This window comes from Lycium ferocissimum, chromosome 5 (genome assembly GCF_029784015.1).
Source record: "Lycium ferocissimum isolate CSIRO_LF1 chromosome 5, AGI_CSIRO_Lferr_CH_V1, whole genome shotgun sequence".
Lineage (NCBI taxonomy): Eukaryota > Viridiplantae > Streptophyta > Magnoliopsida > Solanales > Solanaceae > Lycium > Lycium ferocissimum.
This window is the reverse complement of record NC_081346.1, coordinates 69,388,996-69,403,856: the sequence shown is the minus strand read 5'-3', so window position 1 is coordinate 69,403,856 and position 14,861 is coordinate 69,388,996. Positions and strand designations below refer to the sequence as shown.

Below are 14,861 nucleotides of genomic sequence, written 5' to 3'. Positions count from 1 at the left end.
AAATTACCAGAAATGACCCAATTTGTACCCCTCACTTCAGAAGCCTGTTTTATATTTGTACCCTCATTGCAATTGAAAAAAATGTTGTATATTGTTGTATACAATTAAATTTTCTTGGATATAAACACCTCTTATACGTTATTATACACTGTATACATTATTATACACTTTTATACAAGGTTGATATATTGTCTACTCCAGATGTATAAAGTTGTAGATTGTGAAAAAGTGGCTATGCGGGGTGTAATTTAAAAATATGGCTTCGCAAATGTAATTTTGTATGCTAGATTGTACATTTTTGAAATTTTCCCTTTTTTTAATGATTTTTTAAAGTTTTTAGATTGCATATGCATGATGCAAGAGATTATGGATACCCTTTTGCTTATTTGTGTTCTTGCACAGCCTTGTTAATTTACCTGTCTTTTCTTTTTCCAAAAATTTCAGTGTTGGGTTTTAAGGTTTTTGCTGTTTTTTTATTGTTTTTGTTTCTTGTACTTCGATTATTTTATTCATCTGTGGTAGCTACTACTCCTTTTATCAGACTGCTTTATCATGATTTTGCCATGCTTTCTCTTGAACCGATTCGGAAACAGCCTCCCTACCTTCCGAGGTAGGGGTAAGGTCTGCGTACACATTACCCTCCCCAGACCCCACATTGTGGGATTTGACTGGGTATGTTGTTGTTGTTGCTGTTTTCTTATTGTTTGAACATTTTCAGTTTGCTCCCAACGATAATGGTTTATTTTAGACTCTTGTCTTCTGGTATAGAACAACGGAGAAGGGTATGACGTTAATGATAAATGGGCTGGGCCTAATTGAGTCAATGTATTGGGCTTTTGCTTTAGGCCCATCAAGAGGCTACGCTGGGTCTTTAATTTTGTTCCTCAAATTTGTGATCTTTAACTTTTGGCCTTCAGCATTTTTGGCGCGGCATAATTTAGATTTCTCAAGGTATAGTTTATGTTTATTTTGGCATATGTATCATCACATCCACATAAATTATGCCGGACAAGGTAAAACTTTCAACACTCAACATAATCTTAAAATACTACAAAATTTCAAAAACTTGATAATTTGAAATTATTGTTTAGTGGTTATGAAGGAATTTTATTAGTTATTGGATCGTATATGGATATTACAAGTAAATGTGACTACACTTGTGCTTATTTTGTACTCTAGCTCACTTTTGATAAGTTTACCTGCAAATCGGTGATTTAGGGTTTAGGGTTTTTGCTGATTGCTTATTGTTTGATCATTGTTAGTTTCCTACTAGGTAAGTATTTGACGTGCACATTGCGATTTTAGAGACTCATGGCAGTGAAAGTATTTTGTTGGATTTAATTTCATTGAAAAATTTGTGAATTTAACACTTGCGTGGAGGCAATGATCATCAATCAATCAACTACACCTCAATCCACACTAGTTGGACTAACAGGGGTCAGCTCTATGAATACCTTGTATCCTTGTGACCTGTGTTCCTATGAGTCCAACTGTTATATCCTAATTTGGCAATTTTTATGCTAACCATCAACCTACTCCAACCCCTTCCTTTATCCATGTCCGAAGCTTAGTCTAGTTATGGTTCACGATACTCACATGGATCAACCACTAAAGAAAGGAAAAAGAAAAGCATTAAGTGGGAATCGATCCTTGTTCCTATGGGTAAATAACTCAGCATTCAACCAAGTGCAACGTTTAACCTTATTGGAGCATAGGGGCCAATAGATAATAGTGGATAAATCCTTTAAAAAAAGTATACATTTACTTCATCAAAACAAAATTCTAAAAAATAGCACATAAAATACCTAATTTGACGGAAAGACCATGGGTTCATGTGCGCCAAATTTAGGCTATAAATCCGCCCCTGTTGTAGACAATATTCAACCGTTAAATAAGCTACGGGTCCCAAATACCCACTCCTTAGCTTTAATTTCCATGCATGTGGAGTGGATGGTTGGTTTTAGTAAGGGCAAGAATTATTTTACATCAGGATACTTTTGTAGGGTAGTAATGGCTGTCTTGCATCTTTGTTCATGCCAAATTCATATGAAATTGATCCAGGATGTTGGTCTTTCTATTTCCCAGGTTTGGTTTATGCGAGAATTCATGGCATCGGAAGGCATACAAGGAAGAGTGACATTATTAGCATGATAGGGTCCTCTAATTTGAGCCAAGATGACGTTAGATTCGAGTACAACGCGAACTATGCTCCAGTTGCAGTGTAAGTTTCTTCTTTTATGATATATGGTTTAACAATATCTATGAGGAAATAAATCATATTTATCGTGGTTTTGATTTCTGAGCACCCAAGGGTGTTATTGAGTTGTCAATGAAGCTAGAATGGATCATGGCCTTAAAAAAAACTCTTGGTGATTTCTTTTCATCTTTCTAAGTCCTGATGGATAGATTTACCCGGTGTCTGTGTTAGATACTTTTGTGAGCATCTGAGTGCTTCTCAAAGGTCGTAATATAGACCTCCTTGTGATGATCGATTGACCGTGCTCTCTAGCAAGGATTATGGATTGTTCCTTCTTTTTATAATTATTATTTTCAATTTTCCAAAACCATTTCTTCACTTAACTTTCTTTCTACTGTCAAGCAACAGGATTCTTTAAAAGTTACCCATAAAATTTCAAGGCTCACAGTAGCCCCCCACCCGCACCAGCACCACCAAATTTTTACTCTCTTTCTTGAGTTACTGAACTGAATCGCCATACCCAAGACTCAACTTTCTAACTACAAAAAGACTATTAAATTGTAGGCTTTTCGCTAAACCTGAGCCATCACTACCATCCATGGTGGCCGGGATCAACAACAACAACAACATACCTGAATCTCCACGGCTGTGGGGTACTTGGAGGTTAAATACGCAAACCTTACCCCCACCTCGGGTAGGGGCTATTTCCGAAAGACCCTTACCAAAAGAAAACAAGAAAACAAGGGGGAAAAGTCGGATACCGAGGCAAATCAAAGCGAAAATGCGAAACGAAAAAAAGGGCAAAGAAGTCGCGATAATACAAAGACAGAGAAAAAGACCTAACCCATAAAAGAAGTGAAACATAAGGCAATAAAAGGTGTAGAGCAAAGCTATGCCTACTAGTGCGACAAAAGCGAGACTACCTACTAGCCTTCTACCCTAATCCGAGCCCTCCACAACCTCCTATCTAAGGTCATGTCCTCAGACCAAAAGCGCCAAGTCCCGCCTAATCACCTCTCCCCAATATTTTCAGCTCTCCTCTACCTCTCCTAAAACCGTCCAAAGCCAACCTCTCACACCTCCGCACTCGGGGCATCTATGCCTCTCCCTCTTCACATGCCCAAGCCATCTCAACTCGCTTCCGCATCTTCGTCCTCCACCGACGCGACTCCCACCTTGTCCCCGATGCCCCTCATTCCCCGATCTCATCTCTCCTGGGGCCGTGCCCACACATCCACCGCATTCTCATTTCCGCGACTTTCTCATCTTTCGCACGCTGGGAGCTTTAATCTGCCAACACTCGCCTGCATAAATGCAGCCTGCCTGGGACCACCACTTCGTAGAACTTGCTCCTTAAGTTTTCGCGCACTTTCTGTCACACAAAGACTTCCTAAACAGCCCATTTCAACCATCCGCACCAATACGATGTGTGACATCATCGTCAATATCCCCTTTTCTTGTAAAATACCCAAGATACTCGAAACTTCCTTTCTTTTGAATGACCTCGGTACCAAGCTTCATCTCCACGCCCTGCCCCGAGGTACACCACCGAACCCGCACTCCAAGTACTGCTTTGGTCCTACTCAACTTGAACCCTTTAGACTCAACGTTTATCTCAAACCTCTGGCTTAGAGTTGACTCCGCCGCGAGTCTCGTCTATCAAGACTATGTCATCCGCGAACAACATACACTATGGCACCTCACCTGAATCGTCGCGTCAATCCATCCATCACCAAGGCAAATAGAAATGGGCTATGGCCGATCCCCGACGCAAACCCATCGAACCGGGAAGTGCTCCGAGTCTCTCCTATAGTCCTCACTCGGTCTTGGCTCCATGATACATGTCCTTGATCGCTCTAATGTACGCCAGGTACACCTTTAGCCCTCCTACGCATCTCACGAGAACCTCTCTTGGCACTTTATCGTAAGCTTTCTCTAGGTCGATGAAAACCATACGCGCAAGTCCCTTTTCCGCTCCCTATCTTTGCTCCACCAATCTCCTAACAATATGAATGGCTTCAGTAGTAGAACACCCCGACATGAATCCGAACTGGTTCTCTGAAATAGACACGACTCTCCTCACCCTCATCTCTACCACCCTTTCCCACACTTTCATAGTGTGGCCGGGATCATATTTCAAAATTTTACTTCTACTATCATGTAAGTTTTGTTTCTATGTTTGATGAAGAGCAGCAAATTAACTAAAATAAGATGAGTTATCCCGCCGTATCAAGAAAATAGAGTAAAAAAAGAGGAGCAAATGAAAACCCATCTAAGTTAAGCTCCGTTAGTATGTATTCGTGTATGGGGGTAGACGGTTGGGAGATGGGTAGAGCCATAAGGAAATGGGAAGATGGGAAAAATACAAAAGAAAAAAACCAAATATTATGTGGCAAAACACGTGGCAGCGTGTTTACCACCAACAACGTCTCATCTGTTTGGACAAGAACGTAGGAGTAATAGGACCTTTTGGAGGGGGTATTTATGTATTATCCCTTTAATCATTTATGTCCTAAATCCTGGAAAAAAAAATTTGCGTTCAAATAGTTAAAATGAGACATTTTGATCGAGTAGTATAGTAAATTGTGCTTCCAAGTTGGCCCAATTAAAACTAACATGCTGTCCTAATTTCAGATTCATTGTTTTCTGAAGATGCATGTGAGATTTGAAGATACCTATCCTCCGATCCATAGCATTTTGCATTTTGAATATCTATATAAAAGCAGAGGCAAACTCACCTCATCAAGCCAAGTGGCATAACCACAAAAAGCTAAGTGACACTTTTTTAGGACAAAGCTCCAAAAGATTTGGAGTTTAGAAATATAAAAAAAAAAGTCTGAAACAAATAATAGGGTGTTTTTGCCACTTGGCTTTTTGTGGTTATGCCACTTGGCTTAATGTGATGCTTTATATATTTAGATGTTCATCAATTTACGGCTCCGACCATATTTTTACTGTACATACATTTGAATTTTAGATAAACTATAATTTAATTTAAGAATTATCTTTTTAATCTCATAGGATAAAGCAAAAATACTGCCCTTTTACTGGACAAAAGAGAGTATAAGAGGTGGTATCACGTAAAATCATTATCCTTTAAACTTCACCATTAGAGTAGGAGATAAACGCTCTAAGCCCTAACAGCTTAAAGATCTTCATGAATTTAAATCTAATATGAATATCTTTTAATTATTTATCATTATCCAACTTAAAATTGAAGATGTATATCTTTTGATTCTTTGTCGTTATCCAACTTATCTGCAATTTAAATTTCACTTTAAATATAAATCATTTATCTATAACCTAAAGTTTTTTACTATTTAGATTTTCGATATGAATTATGTTTTCATTCTTAAATGGAGTAGTATTTGATGAAGACTTGCTGAGAAATTTTTCTTCCCAACTCAAGCTTGTTTATGTGATTATGCATTATGGTTTGATTTTATGCTTAACACTCAAATTTTACTAATATTTGGCTATAGTCTTATTTACTCAAATCCGTTTCGTGAATGCCCTATTGAGCAACGTCCTATCTGAGGGGTCATTATTAATGAAAATTTATTGTATAGTGGTTGAATTCTGATATAATATCTGTAGCAAATGCAATGAAGAAATATCTATTGTATTTGGCAGATTTTATGATAAAATGTTAAAAAAAAAAAAAAAAAAAAAAACCTTCTCATTCATACTTTTGTTAAATGTAGAATACAAGAATACAATATAACCCCTTAGGATGCAGCCCTTCCCCGAATCCTGCTAATGCGGGGATGCTTTGTGCATCGGGCTGCCCTTAGGTAAAACAATTAATGGGGAAAAAATAGTTAAAATATTACAGTAGAAAACACAATGTATACATTGGAGAATTAGAGAAAAAATTAGGGTATTTATACTGACTTAATTTAAAAGATAAAAACAAAGTAATAAATACTCTAAATCATTATTATTCACAAATTTAAATAATAGAATACCGAGAAATAGAATAAAGATTTAAAAATAAATAAAATTTCAGGAGTAAGAAAAATCATATATATCGTTATTATAGTAAACAGAAAATGATGATCAATAATATAAGTCAAGCGGCAAATTAATATAATGTCACTTGGCAATTTAACAACAAAGTAATGGATATTAATGCAATAACGATAAACAAAAAGCAAACAAGAAAAAATTAAACATTTCAATGTAAAGATAATTAATATTTTCCACGCATCGTGCGGGTACTAATACTAGTGACAACTAAAATATGCTAATTAAACATTTATGGGGGGAGAATTACGAGGTCTCAAGTTCGAATCCCAGTGGTAGCAAAAACACTATGTTATTTCTTTCCATCTGCCTTAGCCCTGGTGGGCAGAGTTACCTGGTAACTCAGTGAGTTGTCGAGGTGTGCATGAGCTGGCTGAGACACCACCACAAAAAACATGTATGTTAATGCACATCGGTGGTTTTATTTGTATCTAATTCTAGAGTGTTATGTTTTAAAGGTTAACCACTAATATTAAAATACTGATGTGCATTAATATTAAAGAACAAATATACGTTAGTTTTTTTTTTTTTGATGACATGGGAACCCGAAGCCGCAACCCTTAAACCCAGCTCCTATGCAATAGCTCGCAAACCACACAGGAGAGATAACCCGCACTAGGCAAGCCCCATGCGACGAGCTCGATCCAGAAGGTAAATCTCTTGCTGTCGTAGGCAGGGGGTTTCGAACCTGAGACATCCATAATGAAAGCCCCATGCTCAACCAACTGAGCCACCCTTGCGGGTCAAATATATGTTAATTTAATAGCATATTTTAGCAGTCGCATTCAAAATGCAATGGGTCGGTTTTTCTCTCAATGCAAACCCATGTATATATTGTCCACTTTGGTCTGACAGAACTTCACGGATCTATTCCTTGGGCTGAGTCCAAAATGTTATGGGTTGATTTCGTCTGCAACTCTCACATGCATCTTTGGAGTCCAATGAATTTGAAATTATGCACCAAAAATTACCATTGATTTCCCTTTTACGAACTCGTCAGTTTTAAATAAACCACAAGTGTAACTTATATACCGATAAAAAGATAATCTTAGCATTACGATCCTTGAATTATTATTCTCTATATTACTACCTCTGCATAACTTAAACCTCTGCATAACTTATTTTTTAACCGGACGACCTCTAAGGGGGTTGTTTGGTTGGGAAACAAGTTATCTTGGGATTATGATATGGAGATTAAATACTGACAATATTATTTAGTAGATATACTTTTACTAATAGATGTTTGGTTGACTGGATTAAAAGTGGGATATACGGAGAGTCATATGAGATATATAAAATAATCTCACAATTATCCCAGGTTCATTTGGTAAAAAATTACCTGTACCGGTGTTCACACCAATCCAACATATGTAATATGTCTTGCATATACACTTTTTAACACTTAACCATATGCATTCACTTTGATTTGCTAATTCTTAATGTTCCAGAAATGATATGCCAACAAATACCTTTTCTCCTCAGCCAACCAAATTCTTCTGGCATCTTATAAAATAGTTGTGGTTTTGATTTCTGATTTGGACTTCCTTAGCTTTGGAGACCACCAATATAAAATTAAAGAATATTTTGGTTTTGATTTCTGATTTTGTTGTTGTTGTTGTTGTTGTTGATTTCTGATTTTGTGACTTACTGAAACCAGGGAACCAGCATTCAAGAAAAATCCTTGTAATATTCATGTCATAGCTAATTTATCAAAAAAGGATATTAAGTTCATAGCTATTAGGTACATTACTAATGCCTAGAGATATATGAGTTTTTTTGGGTATTTATTAATTATGGAAGAGAAAGGCCTGTTTTTCATACCCTATTAAAAACTCTATCAAATGCATAGTATAAATTATTGTCCCCCCTTTAGACATTGCCACATGTTACATACTTAGGTACAGTAGGTAACTTCATGTAAGGATCAAAGTATAAGAACTTGGCGGGACATAGATTCTTTGTAAAGGAAGTCTTGTCATTTGTTAGCAATATTTGGAGTCATATTATTTTGTCAAAAGCTAAGAATCAATAACTAAGAGCGGAAGGGCTACTTATGCATACTTATCCTAATCCAGCACCTTCTTAATGCTGGCAGATGTTTATTAACAAAATACTTCACTTTTACCTATTGGAAAAAACTAAGGGGTCATTTTGCTTAGAAGCAAGTTTGTGGAAATTAATTATGTAGGGATTGTAATGCAAGGATTAGTTTGTCATGTCGCGGTTATGAAATAAGGACTATAATGGAGGGTTCCCTTGTCATCAAAAAACGATATAAAACATTGATTGCTACATGAAAGGTCATTATTGTCATTTAATAGTTTTAATCCATGTAATGCTAATCCCTGCATTCTTATTCTACATTTTATGCCGCATAAAATAGTACATAGATTCCCACATAAGTTATGCAGTTACTATTTATGAGGACAACTTAAAAAGTAATGAAACAATGTATAACTACTGCAGAGTTTATAGGGACAATTAAAAAAAAGGTAACCAAACAATGCATAGTTATACCTAGGCTAATACATATATTACGCTACCTTATCATATTGAATGTCTTGCTTCATTTTTTACATGATTTTTAAGGCAGGATTGGTTAATAGCTTGTTGAGTTAATCTGGGTTACACTACCAATACTTAGTCAATGCAGGTAATAGATTACTTTTCAGTTTGTACCATTTTCTGAAGGACGATTTTTATCAAGGTTGTTTCCTTTTCCACCAATAGTTCTTGAAGTTGTCAATTTTGCTTGTTTATCCTTTTATCTTTTCGCGATTTGCACTTAATGTGAAGAATAATTACCAACCTTTAACTCCTTCATGTATGCATTTTTTCTGTACTTAGTTGTTTGTTTGAACGAGAGAGTACTTTTAGCTTTCTTGTCTAATTTCTTAATATTTATTTCTTGGCTGTTACTGCTTTATCAGAAAAGAAAATGCTTATTACTGCTCTATTATCTGTTTTATCTCATGAATAGGATGATTCAGTTCCCTTCTCGGAATGCTTATGACGCTTCACTTAGGGCAGTTCTTCGGAAGAGTCGCTTATTCAGAATGGAGAAGGTACTGTTTTTGAATATGCATCTGCTTGATTATTAATATCTGGAGGGTTGCATGCAAAATTATCATTTCCTTTACCTTTTTGATGATTATAGGCTGATCGTCAGCAGTGGGACACTTTGCCACGCTATGATGGAAAAACTGTAAGTTGGTCTCTAATGTTTACGGTCTTCATCCTTTTTTTCTTTTCTCGTTCAGCGTGTTGGAGTGTGGTAAATGGGGGTGGAAGGGCTGATAACAAAAATAAAAACCTCAAACTAATAAGAGAAAATTTCATCCTATCTACCTAAGCCTTGGTGGACATTAGACACAAAGTTACTCGGTATATTGTGCTGGCCGGTGGGAGGTAACACTTACCATTGTAAGAGTTGCGGTGTGTGCAAGTTGGCTTGGATGCTACTATTATTAAGAAAAAGGGTTAACAATATTTCTGGTCCCTTCGTTATTGGTAAATCCTGATTTTAGTCGCTATAATATATGACTAAGCACATTAAACCTTCAATTAATTGAATTGTGCAATTTTATCCATTTGCTGGTGAATATTCACAAATTTAACATAATTATTAACTGTTTCAACACTCAATGTGATATGTTAAACTTGTATTTTTACTTTATATTTGATGGTAATATAGTTTTGTAAATACTCAAATATAACATACTTTTTACATGAAGGGACCAAAAACACACATTCTTATCAATTGAAGGTTAAATATGCTGAGTCATATAACACATGGACCAAAACAGAATTTTTCAGTAACTTAGGGACCAAAAGTGCTATTATCAGTTATCACAAAGAAAAACAACGAATTTTTCTTTCTTTCTGAACGATGAGGTTCATGATAAATTAATAATACAACTCAATTCATTCATTTGTAATAGTGATACAAAGCGCTTTGAAGCATAAATCTAATTATGATTGTCGGTATTATCAGATTTTATTGCAAGGGGTCCCTCGGAACGCAGTGCCCGATGATGTGGAACGCTTCCTTGCTGGTTGCCAGTATGATTCATCATCAATCCAAATGTTTGCCAGACAACAACGAGCTTTTGATAGGTATAGAATCTTTACCACTCACATGTTGGACTTGCTCTATTTACTCTATGGGGTCGTTTGGTAGGGTGTATAAGAATAGGACGGAATAGGGTGTATTAGTAATGTTGGGTTTAGTAATGCTGACATTATTTTTATCGACTGTTTGGTTTGGCATTAAATAACATGAATTGCATAATTTCTAAATCGTACTGAATGAGATATATTAGAATAGGAATAGTATTGGTATTGCTAATGCAATGGTTTACTATGTATATAAGAACAGTACTGATAGGGTGTACGTAATACTGGTATTAGTTGTACTAGACTTAAATTTGCAACCAAACATTGTACTAAAATTTAGTACCAACATTATTCTACCTAGTACACCCTACCAAACGACCCCTATGTGTTCTCTGTTCGTTATATAAAATGGATTTTTGGCTTATGCAGACCACCAGCAAGAACAGTCCTTGTGGAGTTTCCCTCGCATGCTCTAGCTACACATGCATTTATTACGAAGAACAGAGGCTTTTGTCTTAATAACCAAGTTGCAGTACGACTTCTTCAGTAGTCTCATCCATCTGCAAGATAATCTACTTTTTTGTTTCCTTGTTGGCGATGTTAGATTGCTAGGATGTGGAATGATAATTTTAAATGTTTGGATCATCGGCCTGCTTGTCCAGTCTTCAGTCCTTCCGAATGAGAACTATTTTCATTTACGGTAGAAAAAGCTGAGATGATATTCAAAATACTATAGCCTTATTTTGAATAACATTACTTTGTGAAAACTGACCAAAAAAGAGATCATCTTAATCTTTTGCTTGGATTGTTTGATCTTGCCAGCAATTGTCCTCGAAATGATATTAGCTGTCTTAGTTGGCACTGTAGGTTTTATTCACAATTTATTGATTTGAAGATCTTAAAGTTTGATGATACTAGCATCCATTGGACTTTTGTGGTGTCAAGAACATTTTTGCCTTTTAGTACCAGGCCACCAGCTAACATAATCAGAAAAAACGAGAGTGAGGTGTTCTCTGTATTAGATTTTGTACTGCACCAGCAATGGGGGTCATTAGCACAAATGCCCCGAGGGTTAGTCTTTAATTTTTGCCCTTCCAACACTTTTCGCGCGGCATGATTTTAGATTTTGCTCGGCATAGTTTAGATTATATCACACAAGTTATGCCGGACACGGTAAAACTTTCTAACTCATTAAAGTAAGGGTGAAAATTAAAGACCACATGTATGAGGGAAATCCGTGCAAAAACTCTATTTCCTTTCATCATGTTACATTATATCTTTTATCGATGCGTACTACTGGAAATTCCATAGCCAATTTTTATATATTCAACTGAATAAGTTGTGCTAATATTAGCCCATTTTTTGTGGGAGAATTATAATAATACATTCTAGCAACCAGATTACCCATAAATACACATAATTAAATTAGGGAAAATTTCATAAATATACGATTGGGTCACTTACATTGCAAAAAAATATTAAAACTTACATTCTGAAAGCTCTAACCCAAAACTCTCCTCTTCTCCCCTCTCTTTCCAATGCCTCCTCCTTTTTCGTTTTTAATTTTTGTTTTTTTTTTTTTTTTTTTTTTTGTTGGAGTTCGCCACTTTTTTTTTTTTTTTTTTTTTTAATAGAGTATTATAATTCATATACCCATAATATACAATATTATACAACATTATAATCCATATACTCATATACAATATTATGCACTAATATACAATATTATGCAAAAATTATAATCCATATACCCATATACATTCATATACACTTATATACAAATAGTATACACCCATATACAATATTATAACCCTTATATCCATATACACCGATATACACCCGTATGCAATATTATACACCCATATACATTCATATACAATATTATACACCCATATACAATAATATATAATATTCTAACTCATATATCCATATACATCCATATACACTCATATACAATAAAATACACCCATATACAATATTATAACCCATATATCCATATACACCCATATACAATATTATACACCAATAGACACTCATATACACCCATATATAGTCATCACCGGAGTTCCGTTCTCCGGCGTATACACCCATATACACCGACATACAATATTATACACTCATGTACACCCATATACACATCATCACGGAGTTTAGTTCTCATTGAACTCCAACACCACCACCGTAACCAACCGTTCAAACATCAAAGATCCGTGTGAGAGGGAAAATAAAAAAAAATTAAAACAAAATTAAAAAAAAAAATATTAAAGATCGCGTGACAAAGGAGTAGGAAATTAAAAAAAACTAAAAAAAAAAAAAAATTAAAAAATAATAATAATAAAAATTAAAAAAAAAAAAAAAAAAAAAAAAAGAATAGGAGGCAGTGGTGAACTCCAAAAAAAAAAAAATTAAAATTAAAATTTTTAAAAAAGGAGGCAGTGGCGAGCTCAAAAAAACGAAAAAGAAGGAGGTAGTGGAGAGAGAGGGGGAGGAAGAGGGAAATGGGTCATTTTTTGAAAAATAATTTTTGTTTAAACTGAAGATGGGCTACTGTGGACAAGAAACTCAAATATGGGCTAAATTTGGTAGCATTGGTACCCCAATTGATACTGAGTGTAATTATCCCATTAAATTACGTTGGTGATTTCATCAATCATCCTCTTTTTTTTTCGGTTAAATATTTTTCTTAAGGGAAAAGGGTAAAATATACCCATCTACTTTATTTTATTAGCCAACTTTATCCTTCATTAATGAAACTAAACAAATATACCCCTACCGTCAACAAAGTTTACACTTGTACCCCTATTTGGATGGAAAACCCAAAATCACATTTAATTACCTGATTTTAAATAAATTCAAGCAAAGCAGTGAAATAATTTTCACCATTTTCCGTTGGATTTCTTATGAAAAATAGCTTGTAGCTAAAGATGATCAGGGCGAAAAGCCAGCTGTGGAACAGAACAACATGCAGGTTATAGTTTCTAGTTCTTAATTAATGTCTCCTGGTGAATAACAAGCAATGAATCTCTTACAGAACTTTTTGAAGTTCATTTTAATGTAGCTAATTCCAAATAACATTGCAGAACTTGAAGCATGAAACAACAAGTCTGATGAAGAAGATTGAGCTTCTTGAAACATCTAAAAGGTTTAATTTAACCCTACTTTACAATCTTTTTTTGTTTGATATAAGGGAAGTACTTTTCTGGAAAAATATTTTTCATAAGAAAGTCATTATCTCGTGTTCTATTGTATCAACCTTCAATTTGTTTGAAGAAATTGGTAGTTGGGATTTGTTCACTGAATTTTGAGAAAGTTGCATCTCAAATTTGAGCTCGTTTAATTGAGAATTGAAGGAGATTGGCTCAATTTTTGAGCAGTCTTCTTGGAGAAGAAGATCGGCTACGAGTAAGGTTAGTTTGGTGGAGTTGCTTAGAATTGTTCCGATAAAGCAAGAACTCTTTTCTGGAGAGAGTAAGTCATGGTTTCGGGTTTGTGTTTATGTGTTTCTAAGAAATCGTGGTGCGAAGAACGACCTTCGAAGGTGTGAAAGAAGGGGGAGCTAAATCAGAATATCTTCGTGCAAAGATGGGCTATGGTTGTCATTTCCTGGGAGGTCGTGGAGGGAATTGGGTAATTTATTTAAAATCGGGTAATTTAATTTGATTTGGGATTTTCAATCCAAATAGGGGTACAAGTGTAAACTTTGTTGACGACAGGGGTATATCACTTTCACTAACGGAGGATAAAGTTGGCTAATAAAATAAAGTAGAGGGGTATATTTGACCCATTTCCCTTTTCTTAATTCAATTTGTTTGTCTGGTTTTGACATGACGTGAACTTTAAGAAAGTAAAGATTTTTTTAATCTTGTGGTCTTAAATTAAAGATATGTGGAATGTATCAAAATGTCCTTTAATCTTGTGATTTTAAATATGTCTTGTGGAAAGTTTTAATTTAAGAGTTTTAAAAAAATGAAAGAGACATTCTTTTATAAATGAACTAAAAAGGAAAGCAAGACAAATAAATTGAAACAGATGGAGTATAACAAAGGTTGAGGGTATTTTTAGATCAAAAGATGGAAGGAGGGATATTCTTAAACCAAAAATAAAGGTTGAATGTATTTTTAGATCAAAAGGTGAAAGAATGATGATTGTGAGTCATTTTTCATACGTTGGGATATTTTTTCCCTTTTCTGAGAAAACAAAGACTTTTCCTGGTTTTAGATCCCACCAAACGCCTCAGATCTAACGCATGTAATTTCAAAATGTGTTGCTCTATCTACTATAGAAGCTGAGTTTATTGCTGCCGTTGAAGCTTGTAAAGAGTTGCTCTGGTTGAAGGGATTCTTCGGGGAGCTTGGCTTTGCTCAAGAGAGGTATGTCCTTTATTGCAATAGTCAAAGTGTTATTCATCTTGGCAAGAATTCTACATTTTATGGTAGGTCGAAACATATTGATGTGAGATATTGGATTCGTGATGTGTTGGGATTCTAAGTTACTTGAACTCGAGAAGATTCACACGGATGAT

General features: G+C 35.2%; 1 protein-coding gene across 1 annotated transcript; it reads left to right on the top strand.

Moving 5' to 3' along the window:
* Positions 1 to 2,085: 2,085 nt before the first annotated feature.
* Positions 2,086 to 11,259, top strand: LOC132057206 (uncharacterized). The gene is made up of 5 exons (XM_059449691.1): positions 2,086 to 2,221; positions 9,204 to 9,288; positions 9,381 to 9,428; positions 10,218 to 10,339; positions 10,769 to 11,259. The coding sequence occupies exons 1-5, from the start codon at positions 2,148 to 2,150 to the stop codon at positions 10,887 to 10,889; spliced, it is 450 nt and encodes a 149-aa protein (XP_059305674.1). The 5' UTR covers positions 2,086 to 2,147; the 3' UTR covers positions 10,890 to 11,259.
* Positions 11,260 to 14,861: the final 3,602 nt, after the last annotated feature.

Coding starts and splice junctions, on each gene's coding strand:
- LOC132057206 (XM_059449691.1), top strand. CDS start 2,148: ATGATAGGGTCCTCTAATTTGAGCCAAGATGACGTTAGATTCGAGTAC. Junction 2,222..9,203: donor AACTATGCTCCAGTTGCAGT/GTAAGTTTCTTC, acceptor TCTCATGAATAG/GATGATTCAGTTCCCTTCTC. Junction 9,429..10,217: donor CACGCTATGATGGAAAAACT/GTAAGTTGGTCT, acceptor CGGTATTATCAG/ATTTTATTGCAAGGGGTCCC.